The sequence below is a fragment of the Oxyura jamaicensis genome, chromosome 24 (assembly GCF_011077185.1).
Source record: "Oxyura jamaicensis isolate SHBP4307 breed ruddy duck chromosome 24, BPBGC_Ojam_1.0, whole genome shotgun sequence".
In the NCBI taxonomy this organism is placed as follows: domain Eukaryota; kingdom Metazoa; phylum Chordata; class Aves; order Anseriformes; family Anatidae; genus Oxyura; species Oxyura jamaicensis.
The window spans coordinates 2,012,481-2,037,205 of NC_048916.1; the positions used below are offsets into that span (position 1 = coordinate 2,012,481).

At 38.8% G+C, this 24,725-nt stretch overlaps 1 protein-coding gene and 1 long non-coding RNA gene across 5 annotated transcripts; both read right to left on the reverse strand.

Moving 5' to 3' along the window:
• Positions 1 to 1,988: 1,988 nt before the first annotated feature.
• Positions 1,989 to 24,205, reverse strand: ZBTB44 (zinc finger and BTB domain containing 44). 4 transcript variants are annotated; one of them, XM_035345952.1, is made up of 5 exons: positions 23,136 to 24,205; positions 18,888 to 18,972; positions 12,990 to 13,099; positions 10,382 to 10,682; positions 1,989 to 8,264 (listed from the first exon to the last, which is right to left on the reverse strand). In XM_035345952.1, the coding sequence occupies exons 1-5, from the start codon at positions 24,151 to 24,153 to the stop codon at positions 7,982 to 7,984; spliced, it is 1,797 nt and encodes a 598-aa protein (XP_035201843.1). In that variant the 5' UTR covers positions 24,154 to 24,205; the 3' UTR covers positions 1,989 to 7,981. The 4 variants fall into 4 exon arrangements, with proteins under 4 accessions (XP_035201843.1, XP_035201842.1, XP_035201840.1 ...); XM_035345951.1 differs by having other exon boundaries at positions 12,990 to 13,102; XM_035345949.1 differs by having other exon boundaries at positions 12,990 to 13,153.
• Positions 14,909 to 18,881, reverse strand: LOC118177895. Its single transcript, XR_004755963.1, has 2 exons — positions 15,415 to 18,881; positions 14,909 to 15,326 (listed from the first exon to the last, which is right to left on the reverse strand). It is a non-coding gene; the product is annotated as an uncharacterized LOC118177895 (long non-coding RNA).
• Positions 24,206 to 24,725: the final 520 nt, after the last annotated feature.

Sequence of the window (24,725 nt, forward strand, 5' to 3'; positions counted from 1 at the left end):
TGGGCAGAGGAGCGCTCTTATGCTGAGATCGTTAACTTCAAAATTCCTGCAGAAGGTTCAAGTGAGATATACAAAGAGATGCCCCATGAGCTGCTCTCATAGCTTCACCAGGAGACTGAGACGAAGACAGCTCATGATCAAAGATTAACTCGAGCCTTTAGAGTGGTTTTTGAACACATGGTTTTCACTGGGAGTTTGTGTTCTGTTTCTAAAGGATTTGTGAAAGCCAACTAGGAAAATCAGGGCTACTATCAGTAGGGGCTACACAAGAGGATCCATATCTTCCCTGAAAAGTGTTAACATATCCAAAAATCAGAATAATTGAAAAAGCTCTTCTCAGAAGAGCTCTGAGCTGTAACTGAAGCTCTGATGTACACACTTACCCCTGCTCTGCTTGCTCATGGTCTCACAGCAATCTGCGCTCTAAGATTGGTGATGACAGACTTATGCTCTGAACTCTGGAGATGCTGCATGCACAAGCAGCTTGGGAAAAGCGCTTTATACATGATCCAAGGCAGGTTCCTCTTAGCAGCTCCATTTTCACCAGGTTATCGCATACATAGGAATGGTGCAGTAAGCCCTGGGAGAGCTCTGGTCCCTGCTCTACTACATTCTCAGTAGCTATGAATTCAATCTCATCTCAGCTGCTCTCCTCTGTGCAAAAGAAATGGTACTTCATTACTGTCAGGAACAAAATGCTTAAATGCTGTAAGTAATCCACAAAAATCTTTGATAGTGTACACTTGCTTTGTTAAGGATCTCTAAAAGATGCTTCATGCTAAACTTAAACATATGGCTGTGCTTTGCAAAAATCCACTTCAGTCACAAGGCTGAACCTCGATATCCATCAAAGGCATGCAGTTTAACAGTCTTGCCTTAGCTTTATGACAGTCTATGTTCATATACAGTCATACAGGCTTTAGATTTGTAATGGTCTGCTAAACATCACTGCATACTCCTAACTGCAGTCTGTCTTCAAAGCAAATAAATTCTTTCTTTTGCAGAACAATGGAGTCAAAGCCTTTACATTTCAAACTTTAGTTCTCTCCAAAGCTTTCCCCAGATATGTTCCCTCTTCCAATTATACTTTTGATAAAATACTTCTGTCCCTATACAAGGTCCCGAGGAATGCGAGAAAATGGAATTCGTAACTCTCAACCCTCTCTATCCAAGGTTCACTGTGGCTGCTTACGCTGCACTGTGGAATGCTTTCCCATTATTTATTTATTTATTTTCACTCCAATGTCAGATGCTGAACACAATTTGACTCCTAGCGCATTAATCATGTCAGCCTGCTTGTTATATAGGTTACCGGGCAGCGTTATAATCATTTCAGCCAAGTAATTACAAAACTTCCATTTTCCTACCTGTGCCCTAGCTATGTGTTGATCCAGCCGGCATTCCTGCTTGGTCAGACAGGTGGGTCTGTAGGAGGCAAATTAATTTAATTGCAAGGGTTGCCAGAAACAGCAGAGGTATATTTTAAATCCCATGACTCTTGGCTGTTTTATGACTATTTTGAAGCACATGGCTGTGATCACGATGACTCTGTCTACTGTCCTTTTTAAACATCTTCTCCTTTGACTAATTTGATTAGCCTCATTCTTGGCTGGCTTTCCATCAATAAAGCCCCATTCAAAAGATGGCCCCACCGCTTTTGCAGAATGCAGCCTAAAAGAGAACATTAACAAAAGGAAATGTAATATACAATGGAAAATTAAACAATGTTTACTCTTAATACTCTTTACTCTTGTAACTCCTCCAATCGTTTATTAATGCTTGGTCTGTTTTAAACTACCTTTCCTCCAAAGACAGCTTGAGCAACAGTGAGTTCTTTTCATATTCAACTATTCTGAGACTAATTATAAGCAAAAGTTATAAGAGAATGTAGCTCTAGCAACAGAGCTGCACCTTCTTACACAGGGTCAAGTCTTTTGTACTATAAGACAAAGTCTGGTGTAGTTAAAGAACGACACAAAGCAAAGATATACTCCATAAAACATTAATATTTTAATGAAAAATCTTAGCTTCATGTTTCTATCCAAAGACACTCAAAACTAGTTTTTCTCCCCCCTTAATTTTGACCTATAATGGGACCAGTTTGGATATTTTTTTTTTTGTATTTTAGAACATTTTTTTTTAAAGATTAAACAACCAGGCTAGCAAAAAGGTACCCAATACATACTTTTCTTATATCAAACAAGCTAGTATTTCAATACAATGTAACTATACAGAATATATACATTACACATATGATCACAAAGCAAACACTACAGGCTCAGAACAGATTTGAAAAAACATGATATTCACATTGATTACAATAACTCTAAAAATGATTGTAACGTTGAAACGGCACTTAGTTTACAAAAAAAGTCACAAAAATATATATAGCCACCAAGAACTATGGTTCCTGAAAAATACTAATAGCCAGATAGTATTATATAAAATGTGAAGTGTATTTAAACATCGTATACATTAAAAAACAAAACCAAAACCAAAAAACAATTCTGTTAAGTCAATAAACATGCCAAGTAATCTAGCTGTGGCCAGCATCAACAAGAGAAGCTGTACTGTAGATGAGATGACGACTGGATATACGGCTGGTGACCGGAGACTGGCACAGTTAAGGGGGTTTCACTGTTACTAAAATGCACAAAGAAGCCCAACAATAATTTAATTCACATTTTTCCTCCAGCTTTACTCTTTCCCTCTTCGGGGTTTCACCACAGGGCAGCACCTAGAGTGAAGGCACTGCAGGAACAGGGCAAAGAAGCTGTCCAAGAAATTTGTGTAGCCAGGGCTATAAGTCAGAATATCAAAAGCATGCATCAGCGAAATGAATGGTTAAACAAAATCACTCCTCTGGGGACTTCAGCAACCCTCAGGAAGACTGTAGGTACAGTAGCCACACAGGCTGGCAGCACCAGAAACTAATTCGGCTCTTTTTTTTTTTTTTTTTTAGTGCAACCAGATTTGTAGTTGAGACCTGTGGGGCACTGAATTACTGTGATAGCACACGTTGAGTTAACAAAAACCCAGAGCAGTTAAGTACTGTTGCATTAAAAAAAAAATAATTCACATTTGTTTTTTTATGGTACATTTCCTCAAATACTTTGAACTGACTCTCCTCACTAGGGACCTCTGATGTGGCTGAGGCACAGTCTGGCCTTGAACCCTCTTATCTGTCATCAAGATGCTATGGAATTTATTATGTCCGTAATTGGAGATGAGAACCCTCCGAAGTTGGGTTTCACCTGGTACGCAAAATTCGAACTTAATCGAGCTGAATGAAAATTAGCTATTTTCCTTATTCTGATGGTGTGGAAGTTGCAATGGATCTAGGAGCAACGGGCGCTCCTACATCTGCATTTTCTCCATCCCTGCAGGGCGCACAAAGCTCCCGTTCTATTTGCATATAAAATGCTTCATGGTGCGTCTCAGAGAGAGACTGGCAATAGTCTCAGTGCTCTTATATCCTGGGGCTGGAGGGGAAAGCCAGCAACCAAGAAGCAGCTGAAGCCCTCATATAAAAACTTTAAACCATAGCTTAAAAACAATAAAATTTTATCCCGTAAGGGACATATAGGGATCATAGTCTTATAAAATATATTTTACTGCATTGGCAGCTAGTACTTTTTAAAAAAGTTTAAATTCACACCTTTTAGACTCAATACATGTGAACCCAGAACCATTTTCAATAACCTAGTCTACTAATCTCTCAGTATGAGAGACTTGACTACACTATCTGCGAGCCTGACAACTGAACTCAAACTGTAGCAAGACAGACAAACCATCAGGAACACACATCTTTTTTTAATGTGGTGTAAGAAAAGTGACAAGCAGTTCTGACAGGGAGCTTAATTTGCTGAATGTGAAGGCATCCCCATGGATTTCCAGGGGAGTTGTGCTATATGTCTGCATCAAAAAACAAAACAAACCCTTACGATTTGGCCAAATCTCCCACACAGCTAAAATAGCACTTCTTTTTTCTTCCGCTTATTGTGGGGAAAGAGATAGCTTCTGAATGTTATCCCCTCTCCTGAAACACCACATTCAGTCAGAGAAAAAAAAAACAACAACTTTCCCCTGCTTTCCCGTTGTTCTCATCAGACATACTGCACAATATGCAAGGGATAAAGACCCCAATCAGACTCCAAGAACCCGGGACCCCAGCATACGGCAGAATCTTGCTAGTTCTGTGGTAGTGAAGGCACTCTACTTGCAAAATAAATGGGTGAGGAAAGGATTTTCCACTGAGTGCAAAGAATGGTGCTGCATAGAAGGATACACAGAAGTAAAACACATTGACATCACTTGTGAATGAATGTGGAGACAACTCACTGGGGCAGAAACTGCCGCAATGGGCCTTACGTGTGGCTATTTGGAAGAAATTCTCGACCACTTAGAAGGGACGGGAAGATGGTGAAGGGATTGGAGCATCTCGCGATACACACTGGGAGAGCTGGGACTGTTTTGAACAGAAGGCTCAGGGGACCTTACCAACACACCTAACTAATGCATAGGAGGATGAAAAGAAGATGGAGCCAGACTTTTCTCAGTGGGCGCAAGCTGAAATACAAGAAATTCCATTTAAACACGAGAACATTTTTAACGTGACAGTGGTCACAATGGAATAGACTGCCCAGAGAAATCACGGAGTCTCCATCTCTGGAGATATTCAGAACCTGACTGGACAAGGTCCTGATCAACCTATCCTTGCTTTGAGCAGGGGGTCTGGACTGTATGATCTCTAGAGGTCCCTTCCAATCTTTCAACTATTCTGTGATCCTAGTCACACACCCCTATAAATGCAAACCAAATAGGGTAGGGTTTTTTTTGAAAGTGGGAGTAGATGGGAGGGGGTGATATGAAAATGCAGTCCAGGGTTCAAAATGCTCTGAAAATGTATTGAAAGAAGCTTTAGGATTAATCCCAAGTGCAGTTTAAGGCAAGTTTCTTCTAGTTTAGTTAGATATCTATCTCACTCAAATTGGAATCCAAGTATTAGCAACAGAGCTTGTTTTATGATGTTCTATGTTTTTACATCTCTCCTGTGAAGAACACCAGCATTCCAAAGAACTGAACACTTCCAACAAGATAGGGAGGAGAAATAAAAGGGTATTTGTATTTAATTTGTGGTAAGTTCTATGGAGAAAAGAGATATTAACAAGAAACAATTACAAACAGGAAAGTTAACAAATAAGCCTAACCCTAAACCAAACAAATAAACCCTCTAAGATCTCTATTGTCCCTGCAGTGACATGAGATTGAAAAGTGAGAAAATGTTACACAGATGTTACACAGATTACAGGGCTGAAAAGATAAGGTATAACACTGCAATGAAAAACAAAACCCAAGACTTGTCTTGTACCAAGGTGTTAACAGTTAATGATACTCATTTCTTCTCAAGGAAGAACAGATTAGAGCTACAAAGTTGGTTTTTGTTGTTGTTGTTTTATTATTATTATTTTATTTTTTAATTTCTCTTTGGTATTCAGAAGGTAGTTTGCCTTCTGACACAAAATTTTAAGTCTTTTAAAAATCCAATATCCAGATACGTCTGTTCTGTATTTGCACATCTCCTCACCAACAAATTTCTTGGCAAAGTATCTAATGGGTGAAAATTGTCATATTCTAATAGAAGATTATGCCCATCTACATCTGACCTTTGAATATTACACCTGTACAGTCTGAAACTGCATTTCTGTGTAAATACTTTTTGCTACAAGAATCACAAAGGATTCTTATATACCTGGAAAGATGAATAACACTTATCACAAAAAAAAAGAAAACCCTATATTTGAGTTCAGTGTCATAGCCCTATAAGTCAAGAGAAAACTCAGAAAAAGGCATCTCCTTGTCTCACTGGCTTTTCAGTTACAGAAATCAGAAGTGGAAGAGAACTGGTCTTTAAGTTCAGCCCATCGAAAAGACACTGGACCGATTCCCAGTACAGTATCCCTAAAAAACAATTTCTCTTTCAAGCCCTTTTAAGACGTACAAAAGGTAGACAGCAAGACTGAATTGTAGCAGAGAACTTCTTTGCAGCATGTTTATAAAACACCCTTCGAATCTGGTGGAGAAACTTCACTCCAGTAACTTGGAAAGGACTGAAATCCTGACTGTTTTCCCTCTATTTAACTAGTATGTTTTGTACCAAAAACACAGCAGAGAAGAATTGTTAAAGTCACTGAAACCCTTTAAGCGCTTTCCAAAGAGCAATAAGCTTTTTTCTTTGCAAAAGCTGGCTATTAGTAGAAACAACTCAGACCTACAGAGTATCAGAGCCACCTAAGCTAACTGGATACAAACTGATCTTGCAATATAGTATGACTTTTGTGTCTTCTGTTTCTTCAGGAGCAACCTTTCTCTATCAGTTTCATTTCCTCCTCATGTTTTCATAAAGCAAATCCAGATAGAAAACAGTAATTTAAAATCAAGATTCAAAACCAAGGGAGTATATCATGCCTTTGGAATACTAAGATCACGTAATACCTACTCTCTCAGCGTGTCATCTGTAGGCTACAGGCATTTGGCATCAAACACCGAGTTAACTTCAGAAGCAATTAAAAAAATCAAAAACCTCCTAATGTACTTCCTAATTTAGCTTTCAAAGCAGTACTACAGCCCAAACAGCCTCAGCAAACAAGAATCACTGCTCTGAAAATCCCACACCCTAAATTTGAAGCTTTTCCTAAATATGGAAAAAATGAAATTGTAAATCTTTCAATTTATTGCTTACTTGAGCTGTGTATGTAGCTGGAGTAATGGCCTTTAATAAACTGAGTTGGCAAGGATTTAAAATGTTTTGAAACAGGAACAATTCATCACCACTATATAGGCTTTCTGTAAACAACCCCCCGTTGGGTTAGAAAGTTGGCCTCTGAAGAGAATAAATTGCTTGTTTTGTCCAAAAACAGACTAATAAAAATCTCAGAAACTATACATGCATATGTATAAACAAAAATGTGCAATAATGCACAAAAGAGCTCATTTTTTTCCCCATCTGTAAACTCCCTCTAGTTAGCTTTTGGAGATTAGTAAAAATACGGTATTTATGACAGGGGGAAGTGACCAGAACTGCAAACAATCTGGCCAAGATTTAAGAATTTCTCTTTGGGAAAACCTTCGTTTTCATGCACGGTTTCCCTTCTACAGAAAGATACAGTCATGAGATATTTGTCAGGCTTGTGTGGATATATACTTCTCTATCCTCCTCAGTTCATTATGCATCACTAGAATTTTCCTGGCCATAGTTTTTCCATGCCTAACCTTAGACAGGCAAATCCAGACAGGCTATTTGATCAAGCAGTTTCTAAAAGGACTGGAATATAAGAAGTAGGAATACCTGGCATGACATCACTTGGTTTGTCAAAACTGATTTATCTGAGATGAAAAGGGACAATGTGTTTTTAAAAAGTGTGTGACTGTTAGTTTCAAAAATGCTTACCATTTCCAAGAAAAGGGTTACAGTAAGCGCTTTGAAAAACAGCAGGCACAGTGATAGGAAGTGTCATTTTTTATGCAGAAGATTAAAGCATCCACTCAAAACTAGTCAAAGATGTTCAATAATGATTTCCAATGCATCCTTTTGTTTGTCATTTTAAAAAGGTTTCCTCTGATTTCTTTCCCTTAACCAGAGGGTCTGCAGAAGCAAGAGAAACTTAATGAGCTGTTCTAACTGTGGAAGAAGAAATAGTTAAAGTGATCTGAATCAGTTGTTCTTCTTTAGAAGTGTATCACAGCTTCCATGATGTTCTGACAAGATCTTTTTGTGCATTCAGTCTTAAATATTTTCACAGAAGTGATCATTCAGTCATGAAAAATAATGTAACATCTGTTGCAGTTTTCTGTTTAAAGCGTAGCTTACAAAGTAAAAAAGGGAAAATCTCCCCACTTTTGTTTAAAAAAAATTAAATTAAAATGTACAGGACCAAACACAGGCACTTTCCAAAGAACAAAAATGAAACCAAACCATGAATTATTCAATAGTAATAGATGACAGCTCCGGTTTCGGAGGGTCACCTGCGGTTGCCTCAGCAGTGGCGTTAGTCTTTGGCTGCTCTGGCACATCTTCTTCCTTCTCTGCCAACCCACCCAGAGACCCCAAGGGGAAAGTGCTTTCACAATTCTGAGTTGACGAGACCTGTGAAATGACAGGCATTTGGACAGAAGAGTTGCTTTCAAAGCCATGCTCCCCTAGCTCATACTGCCCGAGGGTCTCTTCTTGTTCCTGGTTTAAGTAGTCCGGTACTAGGAAGTCACTAGAAGAGGGGCAAAGGACAGAAGAGAAATGTCACTTCTCACACAAACATTGGAGGTTATCAGTTTCTTTGCATCAGTTACATCACACAAGCTTCATACTGCATTTCATAGAGAGCAAATACTCATTTCACACTGTTCTAAGATCATCACAGCATACTTCGCTAAGCACTGTAACCTGGTTCTCATTAAAACACATAGAAAATTTTATTCAACAGCATCTATTTGGCATCATTGTGCATCTGTATTTCCTACATGGTAACTTATTATTTAGGTTGTATCACCTTGATGAGAACGAAAGTTAATGACTGGAACATCATATGGCACTAAAAAGATCATTGAAAAAAGGGAGCACTCAACCTTAAAAAATAGAAACAAAAATGAGTTCAGCACTGGCAAAGATGTGGGCCTTTTCCACCCAAGATAAGATCCACTCAAGAAATAGCAGTAGCACTCAGAGTGGACAGGTTGTAAACAGAAGCTTGAGGCAAGGAAGCACAGGTTCTGCTGCAAGTACAAGGAGGCTGCCAACTACAGTGGTGTTTTGTGACGTGGACACATCATACTAGTGTGAAAAGAAATTAATTTCCTTCCCTGATCCACACCATTTTAGTTCTTTCTGGACAACAATTCTAAAACTTACTCTTACCAACTGTTGCTTGAGTGTATCCAAAGATAATCGACCAAACTCTTAAGTAGTATTTGCAGAGCATGAGCAATAAGGAAAATAAATTTTATATTCAAATGTTCAACACTAGAAATTTAAGTTTATACTGAAGCAAGTTATTTTTTATATGCAAGTTATTTTTTATCTATATATGCATTTATATGCTTTGCTTCCTTTTTGTAATCCATTTAAAAGCAGTAAACTTATTTCAGTGGCAGCAGCATTCACTGCTTCAAATCCAAATTAACAATCAACTATGCTAACTCCAGTGTTTGTAAATCCAAACTAAACGCAGACCTACAGACAACTAAAAATCATGTACTTCTCATCTGTTTGATGGCAGCAATTAAAGTGCTTACCACAATCATGGCATCATCCCTTAAGAGTTTTCACTCTAGTTTTGGCATAAGCCCTAAGAACAAGAACTGCGTAAACCCACAGATTCGATGCACCTGTGCTTTTAAACAGCATTGTGGAAAAACAGCAACTGGTTTTCCTGGTTTGTTTTGTAATTCTTTCATCTTGCATCACTTCTAAGATAACCAAATAGGAAAAAATGCTGAAATGTTTTGTAGTGGAAAAAGCATAACATCTAGAAATCATGAGGGATAGCCTTGTAGATGCCGTAACATTTACAATACATTTCCTTTGCACTTCTGAAGACAGATGACTCACACACAAAGCTGCACCTTCTCTGTAAATTTAAGGGCTATCTTGATCCAATTCCCTCATCCACTCTCCTGTTTTGCTGTATCAAATTCCAATGGTTACAAACACTTATTTAAATAGAGAACACAATGCTAGCCTGGTATCACAGAACACATGTAGCACCTTTTAATAGTCCTTAGTGAAGTGCATTTATGAAACATGCCAAGTCTTCTGGGCCCTGATAAACAATAAATATATAATTGGCTTTTACTATTTCAAGACATCACACCCTGTTATTCTGTTCATTTAGCAATATGTTACCTAGAAAATGAAAAATATAAGAGAAGGTATGGAGTCATGCAATCTTTCCACAATACCTACCATCAAACAAATACTTAAAATGAAGACACAAGTCTATTTCTTATGTAAACAAACAGGCTGTGTACAAGACTTTGAATATTACATCATTTACAGAACTCCACAGATAGCAAAATATAAAATACTGTGGCTTAACACCATTAGCCTGTCCATAGATAACTACTGAAAAGAGACATTAAGTAGCCTAGAAGCAGCTTCTGCATATCACTGGATTCTTCAATGCCCTCCCATAGAGTTTATACACTGTAAAACAGATCAGATATAACAGATAGTAGTGAAAGAAATAATTTGACTGGAATTAGCTGACAACCTGATGAGAGGCACAGCAGGCTGCCCTGAAAGCAGGAAAAGATGATTTAGAAAAAAAAGGAAAAAGAAAAAAAAAAAAAGCAAGTTTCCCTGTTAGGTTTTTGCTGTGCACCTCACCTGCTCTGGAAGTAGTTTGCTAGCTCTGACGCTTCATGGTTCAAGCTCCTCAGGTGAACGATTAAATTTCCAGAGTTGGTGAACATGGCGCCACATGTTTTGCACTCGTAAATCCGAGGCTTGCGGATAATATGCCGGGAAACCCGCATGTGGTGTTTATATTCCCCGAAGGAAGTGAAAGTGGCACTACATATCTGGCACCGGAAACAGCGTTTACCTTCGTGCTTCAGGCGATGCATCTTTAGCGAGTAAGCTCGGGTGAACTTTTTCCCACAGCGGTCACACTGAAATGGTTTAATGCCTGCAGAAGAGAGAGCAAAAGATGTTCACCTTTTGTAATGAGAGGTCACCAGCAAAATCCTTCCAGATTTCTAACAGCAAAAGGACAGCAACTGTGGCCAGTCACAAAGAAGTACTGATTTTGGAAGAAACACTCTGGTTAACTTTAAAATGACAAAACCATTAGCACATAGCTGCAACTTCTCAGAACCAGTTGCCAATATATTTCATAATACTGTAACCTGTCTTTAACGGTTACATTTCTTCTTTTTCACAGTTTAAAATGAACATAAGCTTCCATGGTCTGGACTGTGGTTAAGATCCTGAGCTGTAGCCAAAAAGTGTCTGATGCAGCAGTCACCTCAAACCATCTTTGAGCTCCTTTGATCTTGGGAGATTCTTGTGCCAGACTGGTTCCCAACAATGCAATTATCAGACTACCCTTAATTGCAATGTCTTTTTCTTGCTGCCTCTGGCCTCAGAGAAGGGTTCTGGCAGGGGGGACTTTGTGCACAGGGATGCCCCTGTAATGGTGATAAAAGGGTAAAGTAGCAGCCTTTATATTTTGTGGGAACCTTTATATACAAGAATTTTCAGCAACTTTGCATGACAGAGAACTCTCTAAGATGGTTTAAGTTCATGCCTCACTTTTTTTTTTTTTCTTGTTTTAATTTAGACATTCTGTTACTAGTTCATTTTTCACTTACTATAGGCACTAACACAACCCTAAGCCATGAGCTCTGCAACACGCTGCAGTGCCAGAGAGTACTTAATCACACCCAAACAGAATTATTACAACATAAGACTGAATCACCAAAAAGTTAAGTTTAATAAAAAGTCTGAACTCCGGAAAGTGTAGAAATCCAAACGTGAGGTCAAGAATCTGGAATATGGAGCTCTGTTCATAATAGGGCTGTCAAGGAATAAAAAAGGTTTTTTCAAAAGGCTGAATGCGCATCAGTCCAGGCTGTTAATTCCACCAGTCTTTCACTCTGCTTTCCTTATGTTCAAAGTGGGAGCTGAACTTTTAATTGGGGCTTTTATACAGAGAAAGCTGTAGTTAAGGTTACACTGAAACTCCCTGTTAAGCATGTGAAAACAAGTTAATATTCTAGAATATCGTTTTGTGGAGCTAAAACTTCATGCTTTTATACTGTTCAAGGGCATCTATTTTCTCAGATAGTTTGAGGAAAATCTCTTCGGCCATTTTGCTTATGTGAAAACACTTTTAATGCTTCCAAGGTCTGAGAGCTTCTTTTGCACACTAATTACTCTAAAACAGCTATTCAAATCTTTTCCAGCTTTGCGCAGGGGCTGCCAATTGACAGGTCAGCAGAGATGCTTTGCTGAAGCTGTCTGCTGTCAATTACGACTTTAGCAACCTTCTTCAGATAATTTCACAACTGATATGCTCACACAGTTTGCTTTTTTAAATATTAAATGCATATTACTGCTAGCCTAAACACAGTCTGGTCATTTTGCCTGAAGGCATTTGACAAATAACTACCAACAGTGAAAAGATTATGCCTTGACATTTGTGGTTGCTCTGCCCTAAAATGGTACAGCATCCGAGTGCAGGTAAATGTCAATCTCAGACTAGGAGATGCTAAACTGTTTAGTGCTGTTTAGTATTAAATAACCCTTTAATATTCCCTTCATTCACTTAAATGTCAATGATCTTGATGGATACCACTGAAAAGTCTTGAAAAATACCAATAGCAAAGACATTAAGTGTTCATACAAAAAGAATGCAACTGTTTGAGGATCAAAACTCAGAGGAGACATCCATATGCTACCTGCTACTACTATCTGTAGTAACGATATTATCAAACCAATTCAATTGTCCTGCAATCCTTCCAAAATTTCTGAGATCCAAAAGCATAATGACTTTCCTTCAATGCAAAGACATGAGATGGTTCATATTTTTAATGGCTGCAAGTCTCTACAACACAGCAGACAATTATGACATCTAAGAGGGAAAATTTCAATCTACGTCACTTCTTTAGTATAATAAAAAAGCCAAGTATACTTTGAGATTTCACCTCAAATCTTTATAATGAGAATAATTTATTCTGATGACTTTCAGGCAATCAGATTTTTTTCAGTCCATACAAATGCTAATTATCCGTGAATGCAGCTATCAGTCAGATCAGATGTATCAAAACAAGCATTCAATGAGACATACCTCTCTACCCAATCTTTCTGAAATCAATTCTCTAGCACCTGTCAGGTGATTAAAAAATAATTGCATTACTGTATTTGCTGCACAGAGAGCAAACCTCTGCAAGTCTATAAATTAGCAATTCTTGCAAGCAGTAACATTTCTTACCTGAGTGGATAAGCATGTGTTGTTTTAAGTTCTGAATGCGAGTGAACCGGACCCCGCAGGTTGGACACTGAAAAGGTCTATCTGGACCATTTGGGCTGGGTCTCTCTGTGCTGCTGGTAGAAGGAGCAATGTAGAGTTGGTAGGGATACTGAACGTTCTCCAAACTACAAAGAAAAAATTCACTGATTTATAAGCAAGCGATAGAAAAAAGTAAGAACCCTTGTCCATGGAAATCTGAACCTTAAACATTTGAGAAGGAAAAAAAAACATCCTTTTGTATTTCTGTGGAGATCTATATTTACATCAGAAATCTCTTCATCTAAAGGGACATGTCTGACCTGCATCTTAAGTTTTATATTCACCGACTTTGGAAATCCGAACAGACAAAGAATAACTTCTGTTTCTTTAGGCAACAGGTCTCAACAACAGCTGCAAACTGAATATAATTTTCCAGGCATGGGCATTTTATCACGCATATCGATGATTTACAAGAAGCCAACATTCCCTGAGGAAGAATTTAAAGAACTGAGTAAATCAGAAAGAAAGGGATTATTTTGCAGTTTCAGTAATATTTACAAAGGAAATTACAGCCGATTCATTTTTCATTTCAATTCAAGTTCCACGAACAAACATCAGTATCTACAATTACATAATCAGTAAGTTTAAAATATTAACCTAATTAATCAATACGTGCTCCTTGTCTGATTCATTCAGCTCTATCAGAATAACTCAAGCGTTGTACTAAAAAAAAAAAAAAAGCACACAGACTATATTAAAGGAACAATTTAACTTTCAAAGTAATTCATTTAAAACTGACTAATTGCTCCTACATAGCCTCTAGCTGCAAACTGTGTGTTATAATACAAGTCCTCTGGCAAGACACTTGTTTCACCAAAGGGCACAGAGAAATAAAAACAAATTGGATGATACAAACAGGGTAACAATAGGAGTTTGCATTTACCTGGGATTCTGCTTTCCTGAGCTTTAAGGTCTCTATTTTTTGTCAAACAGACATTTCAGCTTGCTCACAGCCTGATGGCAGATCAGACATCACTGGCAGCAGGGATCTGCTCTGACCCTGAATCTTCCCTGCTGGTGACAGCTAGCATGGGCAGAACAATGCAATTTTACTCAACTCTAATGTCTTAAATGTGTGGTGAAAAAAGAACAATGTCTCCCATTGAAGACAGGCAGAAGGTCTCCCTAGCTGAACTAATCCTTTGGCTGGTACTTCCATCTCGAGGCCACATCACTGGTTTCTAGGCTCGGTTGAATTTGTGGACTTGTAACATGAACGGGAACCAAGTGTGCAGTTTGCACAACTACATCTGCCTACCTCCAACACAAAATTCCACAAGATCTAGATCTAGAATCCTTTCTTTAAAATCAACACCCTAACTGTATTTACTCTGGAAATAAGTGTCAGTACAACTGTGAGAAATGGGTATCTGAATTCTGAGTACAAATGAGGGGTTTCAGCAGCTAAAGTTCCAGCTGTGAAATTTGTCTGGTGAGAGAGAGCATCAAGCATCTCTTGACACACACGAGATAAGAGCTTGTTGTGGAATTTGGTAACCGTTCGTAAAACCAGTGAGGATTTCTGGCCCTGCATGGAACTAGAATAATATTTGCTCTAAGAAAACTCGGTACCGGGGATTTTTACAGAATTTTCCCCACACGTGTGGAGAATATTCCCCCAACAGCTATGTTTTATCCACAGTAATGGAAAAGCTGGGACCAGGGAGCACAAACCAGACACCCAGGCCACCTCATGTATGGTGAGGGCTGAGCAGGCCCCGCGAATGGGCCGAGCCATCTGGGCAGGCCTGGGCCGCACATACACAGCACATTTCTGCTCTAACACAGACTGCCCATCCTGTTATTACAAGCCTCCTGAGAGCTGGACAATTTTTTTTGAAAAACTGGACAAGCAATTTCATTGTCCTTCACTTCTTTTTATACACAGTTGTGTCCAAAGGACCTGTGGAAAAGACATATACTGGCAAACTTGTTGATCTCTGCTCAAGGGAATATTTACAAGAGGGAAGTTGCCAGCTCATATCCTGGGCCTGTCAGAATATAGTTCACTGCCACTTAGGGGTCCAGAAAAGATGCCTCACCACATGCATTTGCAATAAAGGAGGTTATTTTCAGGCACAGGTTCTGATTCGTCTAGCCAAACTTCTGCCATAAGCACTGGCACTCCTGCTCCTCTTTGTGAGCAGATCACTAGGTAAAGAACAGATTTTACTCAGATGTGGAAACACTGGTTTTATCTCCAGAGTTGGTACGACCATACGCTTTCCAGTTTACCTATGGAAGCTCTATCAGCACAGACTGACAGATCTGTTATCCAAAAACAAAACAAAACAACATTACAAAAAAAGCGTAAGGCACAGAAGTCCAGCTGTCACAATAGCCTAACAATTAAATAGCCAAACTCATTTGGGCCCAAGATGGACAGCTTTCCCCTCATCTGATATTTGACAGATATGCAATTTGCTGAAGGGGTAAATCCCTTCAAAAAAAGGTTTCCTTTTGCTCAGCTGATTGGAGAACTCATTATTAATATTTACACAGCTATGTGCCAACAGACGTGACAGTCGTGATGCACACGGCTGATGAAGGGATCGCTGGATGGGAAGCAAGAACTCTTGCTCTTAAATGTACGTACAGGTATACACATGTAGTGTGCTCAAATAAGAATTACGTTTTGTTCCTTGCAACAATATTCAATCTGCTTTACAGAGAACTTCATCTTCTAGTGACGTGTTTCTTGGGTCCTTCCTCCCTCATTCCGGCCAAACAGGCTTGTGAAGAGGCAAAAGTACATAGTGCTCCTAGAGCTTTCTAGGGAGATACTCAAACACTGCAGAAATTAGGAGCCACTGCTCTCCCTTTGTTTCCAGATTTCTCAGGCTAGCTCATCCTCAAAGCCTGTACCAGTGCCAGCTTCTCTGCCACTGAAACAGAAATGAGATGTGCTATGGGGACAATCTTCCTAGAAGAAATTTAAAATAAAGATTTGGTTTTCTATTTCAAATTTTCTTAATGAGAAAGGCTGGTTAAAGCAGATAAAAGCCTCTCCAGCTACCAGTGACTGGCATGTCTTTTTCCATTCTTACATTGCAAGCAGGCTGAAATACCTATTGGTGACATAACAGTGGACCTTAGCACGATGAAGAAATTACATTTAAAACACAATCACATTTTCTCTCCCCTGCTTCTTTTTCCTCATATATACTCAATTTTCAATGACTTTCAATTTGTGATAATGTGGCATTTAACAGCTGAGATTTATCTAACATCTGAGAGAATTCCTGTAACAGCTGTATTAAAAGATAGGTTTAGAATGTTTTAGCTGTAACGCTAGAAGATATGACCTGCAAGTTTCTGTTCTTTTCAGCAACAGATTATATACATATTCAACAGTGTAGAACTAAACACTGACAAATGTAAATGCTGGAATGCTCAGTGAGCCTAAAAATGTCCTCTATTTGTAAATAACAAGTGCTTTAGAAAAATGGGAGTTCTCATTATAATGGATCTCAGAGATCTTTTATAACTGAGCCTTTGCAACTCCTTTGTAAATGCAGCCATAAACTGATATAGAGACTAACTATTAAATCATCCAAGTCTGTGTTGGGCAGCTTTATTAGAGAAGTGTGTTACAACCCAAAAGTGAAATATCCGAGAAAGAACGTAACAGACATCACTGTGAAACAGCAGTTTTAATATTTACCAGATTCCGCATGTGTATTAAACTGACTACAACTGCATGCGACCTGCTGTTTAAAAAACACTGATTATAGAGGAGGACCAATACATTATGTTCATTATTTAACAAAAAAATCAAGAGATAAAACATCCTAAAATCTGAAATATTTACAAGTGATAAGGGCATTGCACTGGAAGACTTTTAGATAGAATAACCTTTTGCTTTGTTTTATGAAAATAAAATACATACAAACTCAAATATGTATATTTCAATATAAACTTGCATTGTCTAATCACAACTGATTTTGACATTGTGAGAATCTCTACTCAAAACAATGTACAACCTGGACTTAAACGTAAAGGCCCATTAAAAAGCTAACAAACAGCAAGTGAAGAAGCTTTTCTCCATTTGTACGTTTTGTTGATCATGTTTTCACTTGATTCAGATAGCTACATATTTGATTATATTAAGAATTCTGTAGTATCTCATCTCATGCACCTGAATTGCTGCACAGTGAATGACAGGCCGTGTTGATATGTTGATATGCCCATCCTGTGTTTGAAATGGGAATTCAAGAGTCCCTTGCTTGAAGGGCTGGCACTGCATTTCGCACGTGCATATGAAAGAAAACTTCTTATGACTTTGAAAGCCTCATTTTACCCATTTAACTGATTCACAAATTAAGTAAAGTCTTGGAACTTTCATTTGAATTTATAAAATAAATCACTTGGCAGAAAATCTTAATTCTGCAGTCTAAAATTTTCATAAATTCCCATAACTATTAGTTCCCATACTGTTATATAAACAATGTGTAAACTCTAGTTCGTTTTGCTGATGGTTCTGTTATCCTGAGACTAATTAATTTCAAACTTGAGCATAAGCTAAGGCAAATAGTCTTTCCTTTTCAGCATGAAAGAGACCTTTTTTGCAGATTTTTTCAGTGTGTTAAAAGGATTTTATGTATATTGAATTTTCTGTGCAGTTTGGGTGAAGTTCTGTAATTTTATGGGAAAATTCTGAAATAATCCACTGCTGAAAATATGTATGCCACTTGACTTTAGAATTATAGCTTTAAAAAGGAAGGGATTAGTTCTAATGCAACATGTGCTCCTACTACCAATTCAAACCCAAAGTGCTGGTTATTATTTTTACACTAAGATTTTCTAGCAGATGGATAAAATCTTCTCTGTCATACACAAAATCTTTTATAGGCAGTTATTTTCCCTTCAAATTTAATCCTACAATGGGACAGGTTTCAGATGGAAATGGCAGGAAAGATTTTATGAGCTATGAAAACGCAGCTCTTCATAGTTATCTCTACAGGGAGTTTCACTTGACACAGTTTCTGGAACAACTCCCAAAGATTCACACTTCTTCCTCAGACCCACTTGTCTAACAAAACACTATGCAAAAGCTAGCTTGTCAATACTTTAAAACTTTTCCTGAGGAACAGAATAGCTATCTATACACCATACTTGACACATACCACAAAAGCAAAGAAATAAAAGTCAAACCAATTGCGTGCACCCTTGTAAGCATCTTGCAGGTACGTTGCTCTGCTCCAACAGAACTACCATATAGCTTCGAGCAAACAAACCCATCTGAGCTCTGCCTTCTTTGCCAGCCTTCCCTTTCAAGGGATTCCCGTAATAAAACATTCATCTCAACACAGCAAAAGGCTACTACATGTTTACAATTAACAACACACAGCGTCTTGGTGAAAAGCTACATAGAAAGTTCAGGAGAAAAGATAGAAGGCTGCTCTGTGGCTTAGGACAACAGTAATGTCAGGGGAAGCCACAACCAGGTATCTCATCTTATTGCTTTTGTGGCTTTACGTCAGCTTCAGCACGCATGCAACCACACCTGTTTCACAACAAAGGCTTTTTTTTATTTATGAATAAAGAGCAGTGATGAAGAAACAGTAAAAACATGAGTATCTTTCTTCACCAGCGTAGCCTGGAAATAAGACAGGAAATGAAAAGCAACAAGTAAGCAAATTCTGACTTTCATCACCTACATTCTTCTAAAGCATCTGATCCTTCAGGCACTGATTGTACTTTGATCAACACAGAGAATTATATGTACAAACAGCTAAACATTCTGGGATTAAGGCTGGGTAGGTTAATTACAACATACCACTTGCTGCAGAACAGTTTGCACACTACATTGGTACATACCGATCATCATCATCTGCATGAGCGTTAGTGCCAGAGGTACTTTGGAGTGTGGGTAATCCCTCCGTAACCCCCTCATCTATTGAGCCTAGGCAAAGAAAAAAGGGCAACTTAATGCAAATATGTGTTCAAAAAGGGTTTGGGGGGGGCAGGTAAATACACATACAGCTTGCTTTCCCAAATCTCGGAGAGACACTGCTTCCTGGGTGACGAGATATTAAAATTGTCTTGGGAAAATCATTTAGAAAACCCAGAAGCAACGTGTTCCAACTCAATTTCTCCTCTGCACCGATTATCTAGTAAATGGGCAACTCAATAAAGGGCAAATATTTGGCACACCTAGAAAATGAAAAGAATCTGTGTTAAATGCAGCCAGAGTTTATAAAACACATCCAGTACTAACACCACAAAGCAGAAATGTTACTTTCACCTAAAGGGTGTATTTCATCAGATTTCAAGACTTCATGAGCAACAGAGTTCAGTTCTGCTACTTTACATGGCTTTGTGTTCCAAATCTTCCACATACGTATCTGCTCAATTGATAACGCCTTCATTTATTGATAAGATGCTGAGATGCAAAGAGCCCCCTGAGAAATTACAAATGCAACACAAAGGAGCCTAAACATCTGTCTGTACGAGAGATGTATACACAAACCCATTGAGAAATTTTGTTCAGAGCACCAACATTTAGACAAGTGGGTTTTAGAAACAGAATCTAACGTAAATGTGGCACTAAACCAAACCTTTACAACTTCATTCACCTGATGTGTCTGTTGCTCTCTCACCACCACTTGGAGTCTGGCATTCAATCCTTGTTTAGGCATAGTAAGCAAGGACATTTGGGCCTGATGTCACCATAACATACATGCAGGGAATTTGGCAGTATAGCACTCAAACATTTCTAAGAACTTGTAGATTCCTCCCCCAAACATACCCTTTGATAAAAACCATCCTCTGGTTTGGTTACGTGCACCCGTTTAGATAAACCGTGTTTTGTTCTCCCGTAAGCTGTCTATGCGTGCAATGGGAGATAAGGAAACTTAAATGACTGAACTCCACCAAATTTCACAAGGGTCAGGGCTGCTGTCATTCCTTTCCAAAACAGAGGTTCCCACACGTATCATCAATAATGTGTAACAACTTGGAGTGATGCAGAAGAAATTCCATCTTGCCTCCACTTCCCTCTGTTGAGGCAGAATACTAAGCACTGCTCGAACTTTTCTGAGGCCAAGCAGCCTTTGGGTCTCTACCACCAAACCCCTCCAAGATGACAACAGACAGGGGAAGGAGATTTCACTCTCTGCTCCTATATTCTGAGAATGAGCACAGCTTAGGATAGCACTCAGAGCTGCTCTTGCTGCTAGGGTAGACGCGGCTCCAAGACAGAGGTACATGAGCAGTCTGAATTCGGGAACCCTTCTCTAAAGCATACTAGGAAAATAAAGCATCATTAGGTCTACAACGACAAGTGTCAGACAAAATGGAAAACTGAAAAGAATCAGAAGCATGGAAAGAGAAGCAGAAAACATGTTTATTTTATCAAAAAGAATGAGATGACTCTCCAAAAAAGGCTCTCCTCCCTATAAAGGACAGAGTGTTCTACAAAACCTTACTGAAGTAAAATATTATTGTCTTAAAGTACCCAGTGTTATGATAGCAGTGATGGGAGGAAATGAGCATCTCTAGCAGTTTCAAAATAACACTAATGGAATCAAAAATTTTAATTTTGCCATGAACTGACAAACTATGGTTGGGAAATTTGCAACTATGCAATCTACGAAGTTACCACAGTTTATCCCATTTTGATTTATCCCTTCTTTCTTATGCTACGCTTAACTGAAAGTCTACTAAAAAATAATCCCAATTGCTCCTCGGTTTAATTTTATGCCTTCACCTCTCAAATGGAAGCTGTGTTAATAACTTATGAAAATATCTTCTCATACATAGCTATTGTTGTTACTGTAATGACTTATTTATCGAGTCCCTGCTTCACGTCTCCTTCTGTATTATAAAGTGCCTCCAAATATAATGAATTGCAAATGAATGATTCTGAAATTGTCCAAAGAGTGAGGAAGAGCTTTTTGCAATATCAGAAATAAAGGCAAGAATGCTTTTATACAAATGCACTATAAAACACTGAGATAAATATATGCAATTATACAAAGAAAATAACTTCAGGAAAGAGAAAGCTGTACTTTAACATATCTTTCTGCCTTCATTTGCTATTCCTGTATTACTGCATGAAGAAATACATCTTTGGGAGGTAAAAAGTGCTCTCTGAGCTACAAAGCATGCCTTATCATATATTTGGTACATGGGAACTGTGATTAAAAAATGGCAGCATTGTTTCTCGTTATAGGAAAATGAGAATAAAAACTATTATCAGGATAGTTTTAATAATGTTATGCAAAGACCACTACATATTAATTCAAACACATTCAAAGACAAAAAACAGATTTGCACTTTGAGGATTTGGGGCTGGCTAGTAAACTGGCTTTCTCTACGTAGTCCTTTAAGGAAGAACATGCTGTACTAATATCCTCAATAACAGACATTTCAAGTTTAAACATTATCATCACTAAGATCCTCTGCTCCATGCTGTACGAATGGTCAGCTCCGTGACCTTTGTGGTACAAAAACTAGAATAGGAACTAGAAAATGGAAGATTTTCCAGCAAATGTCATGCGGCTTCCAAACAGAAACCTCTTGAAGATGGATGTGCAAAGTTGCTTGTCAACAGAAATCATTTCACAGCTGAGGAAACTGGCTAAAGCAATCTGCTTGGATATAGTATTCATAGTTGGTAAAATTCTCTCCTTTCACTTGATATGCTGTTTGTAACTTTCCCTAATCATTATTTGTACTTGTTCTGTTTTGTCTGTGATGGTACAATTATGTTAATGTAATAATTTGCATCTGTGATCTCTTGGCCCTGGCAAGGTCTTCCCTAACTTCTTACTAAAATGAGTTAAAATCTGAGTCAAACTAAACCTGCTTGAACAAGGATCACTCTTCCTGCCCAGCGAGCAAACCGTTGCTTTTAATCTGTGCACTATTTTGGCAAACCACATCCAAAGATTTAGAGGTCCTTAAGTTAAGTCTGCTCCTCAGAAAAGGCAAACGTCATTGTCTTTGGTAAATAAAACATTTTCATTTGGAAAAAGAATTAATGACATATATCAACACATGACACACATCAACAGACTGTATCTATTACAAACTTCAAATGGCCAGACTCACTTTCTGCAGAGAAGAAAGTGAGACCCTGAGCAAAGAAAAAAAGATTATGCAGGCTACTAGGCTACATTTATTTTGTTTTAGTTTATTTACTTAATTAACTGACGTAGCCTTTCATGTATACATTACGTGAATGAAGCAGACCAGCGCATTCTTCATTCTTATGGTTTTCAAATAAAACAGGCTTTATTAAAAAACTTTCAGTAAACAAACTCTACCAAACACAGGTCAAGCCACTTAACTGAAGGCAAAATAGCTGACTAGGGCAAAATTTTGGTAATTAAACTAGAAATATTGCAAATTGCCGGCCTTCTGACTTACTAAAAGCCATACAATACATTATGTGCAAAGAGAAAAAAAGAACCTTTAAATACTAGCTATTAATAAGCACAGCCTGCTAGAAAAACCCAAAACTGGCTTCAAGTTGTCCTTTATGGAAAAAGATTTCTCTCAGCAACTGGCAGCATTTGAAGAAGCAACTTGAGAACCGAGCCCCACAGAAATGGAAAGATTCTCAGTATTATGACTGTGTGGTTTTGCCTTCGTCTGGGACATTAAGATGACAGTGTTCCACCACTTACTTTGCAAATCTTCTTACAAAGACTCTCTGTCATGGTTATACAAGATTTTATGTCTGATGCAAAGTACCGTTCTGTCCCTCTGTGGCTACAAGCCATAAGCCTTTCAGATTTGGTGTTACAGTGTAACTGTGATCGTGCTTTTTGACACTACTGAAAACAGAATTATTTTCCCCAGTCAAGCAAACAGAGGTAAAAAGGGGCTATCAATCTCTTCTGAATAATCAGGAGGTCTACCAGCAGGCTTACCTTCCTTAGTGGAGTTCCAGTTATTTAAAGAGCTAAGTCCCGTCCCTTCACCAGGGTTTATACGTAACATTTCATTAAACAGGAAAAAAGAAAAGCAGTTCCACAAAAATAAAACACAAACACATTTCCTCCAGTAAAATCACAAGTGTACACACATGTACATCTATAACCCTAGAAATGGCCATACCTATAGAGGAAGATTGTGGGCTGATCAGGAGATCTTCCTGAACTTGCTCACTTCCTGGGACCGTCTGCTGATCGCTCAGAGAGCTCTGGGACGCGCTAACAGGCTGCGATACCTCCTCATGAACCTCCTCATCACTTAACCTCTCCACTTTGACACGCACGTCTTCCTCGATCACGAGGGGTGAGCTGGCTTTCGTGCTCTCGCACGTCACGTAGTCTGCAATTCTTCGGTTGGACTCCGAGGGCCCGGGCATTTCCAAAGTCCTAGAGTTCTCCACCTGCTTCACCTTCTCAGACTGAAGCCTTCGATCAATTCCAAAAGGAAAAGTCCAGGGAAAAGCTAAGGAGGAGTCTACAGGCTGATTTCTGGACTCCGGGTACGAAGTTGAAGGATTCAGCACTTGGGGGGAACTTGTTTGCGTGTTACACTTGAGGGGGCTCTCAGGAGACATAACGATGTAGCTTTTGCGCTTTCTTCGTGACTCTCGGCACACGGGAATGGTTCTTTCCACCACGCTGCACTCAGAAGACACCGGAGAAAGGCTGCCGTCTCGCGAAGTGAAATTGCAGTTTGCGCTGTTCTCCTGGCCTGCATCTAGCACCTTCTCTTGCTGGCTGTTGGGCGTATTCCATAAAATGCTCGACTTCATGAACTCCGAGCACGTGCTAGCAACACTGAACATTTGCATATAGCTGGCTGCAGCCAACACGTCAATAATGTTTTCTGTATTGATGGACAGCGTTGCTGTGTAAGCGTATTCCAGAAGAGGTATAAAGCCAGTCACTGTCACATGGTGCAGGTCCAACACGCTCTTGCTCTCGTCTTCTGCTTGGCCGACGAGTTTGGATCGGAAGAAGTCGCTGCAGGCTGCCAAAACCACCTTGTGCGCCCTGAAGATTTTGTCCTGGACGCGAATGGTGATATCACAGAAATGTCCGTCGTTGCGAAGCATGTTCAGCTTTCCAAGCATCTCCTGACTGTGAGCAGGGGAATTATGAGTGAATGTTTTAACACCCATTTTTTCACCTTTCTGCTAGCGTTCCTTCCACATACGAGAGATCACAGGTATCCTAAAACAAAGAGAAGAGCTGTCATTTTCATCTGGGAAAGCAAAAGTGAAGTGGCTTCACTTCATACCCTGCTTAAAGAAAATGCAGTGGAATCCTCTAGGGTCTGTTTTTTTTTGTTTTGTTTTCTTTTTTAGGATCCAGACTGTGCAATGGATTAACTATACAGAAATGCAATTAGTCAGTTGTAATTTTCAGAAATGCAGGACAAATTGTTTGCCGTCTATCACTAATATCATCTCCCACATTTCTGCTATTGTCCACTCAGAACAAATTTCCAAGAAGGTTTAGAGAAAAACAAGTGCCTGTAATACTACAAAGAAAGCATTTTTGAAACCATCATCTGTGTAAGAAACCTCTATTTTTTATTTTCTGGGCTCAGGAAACTATTGCTCATGGCTCTTAAGCCTGAGGGATTTTGTCGAATGAGTCTTTTAAGTGGAATAGACGTTTTCTTGGATCCACTTATGAGCGTGCAGGAGCAGGCAAATATCCCAGAGAAGGCATTTAATACCAGAAGTTT

Excerpts from the sequence above, each read along its gene's own strand:
- ZBTB44 (XM_035345949.1), bottom strand. The coding sequence starts at position 24,153 with ATGGGTGTTAAAACATTCACTCATAATTCCCCTGCTCACAGTCAGGAG. Across the intron at positions 18,973-23,135 it reads CCCACAATCTTCCTCTATAG|GCTCAATAGATGAGGGGGTT; the intron begins GTATGGCCATTT and ends TTCTTTGCCTAG. Across the intron at positions 8,265-10,381 it reads GCAAACTACTTCCAGAGCAG|TGACTTCCTAGTACCGGACT; the intron begins GTGAGGTGCACA and ends CCCCTCTTCTAG.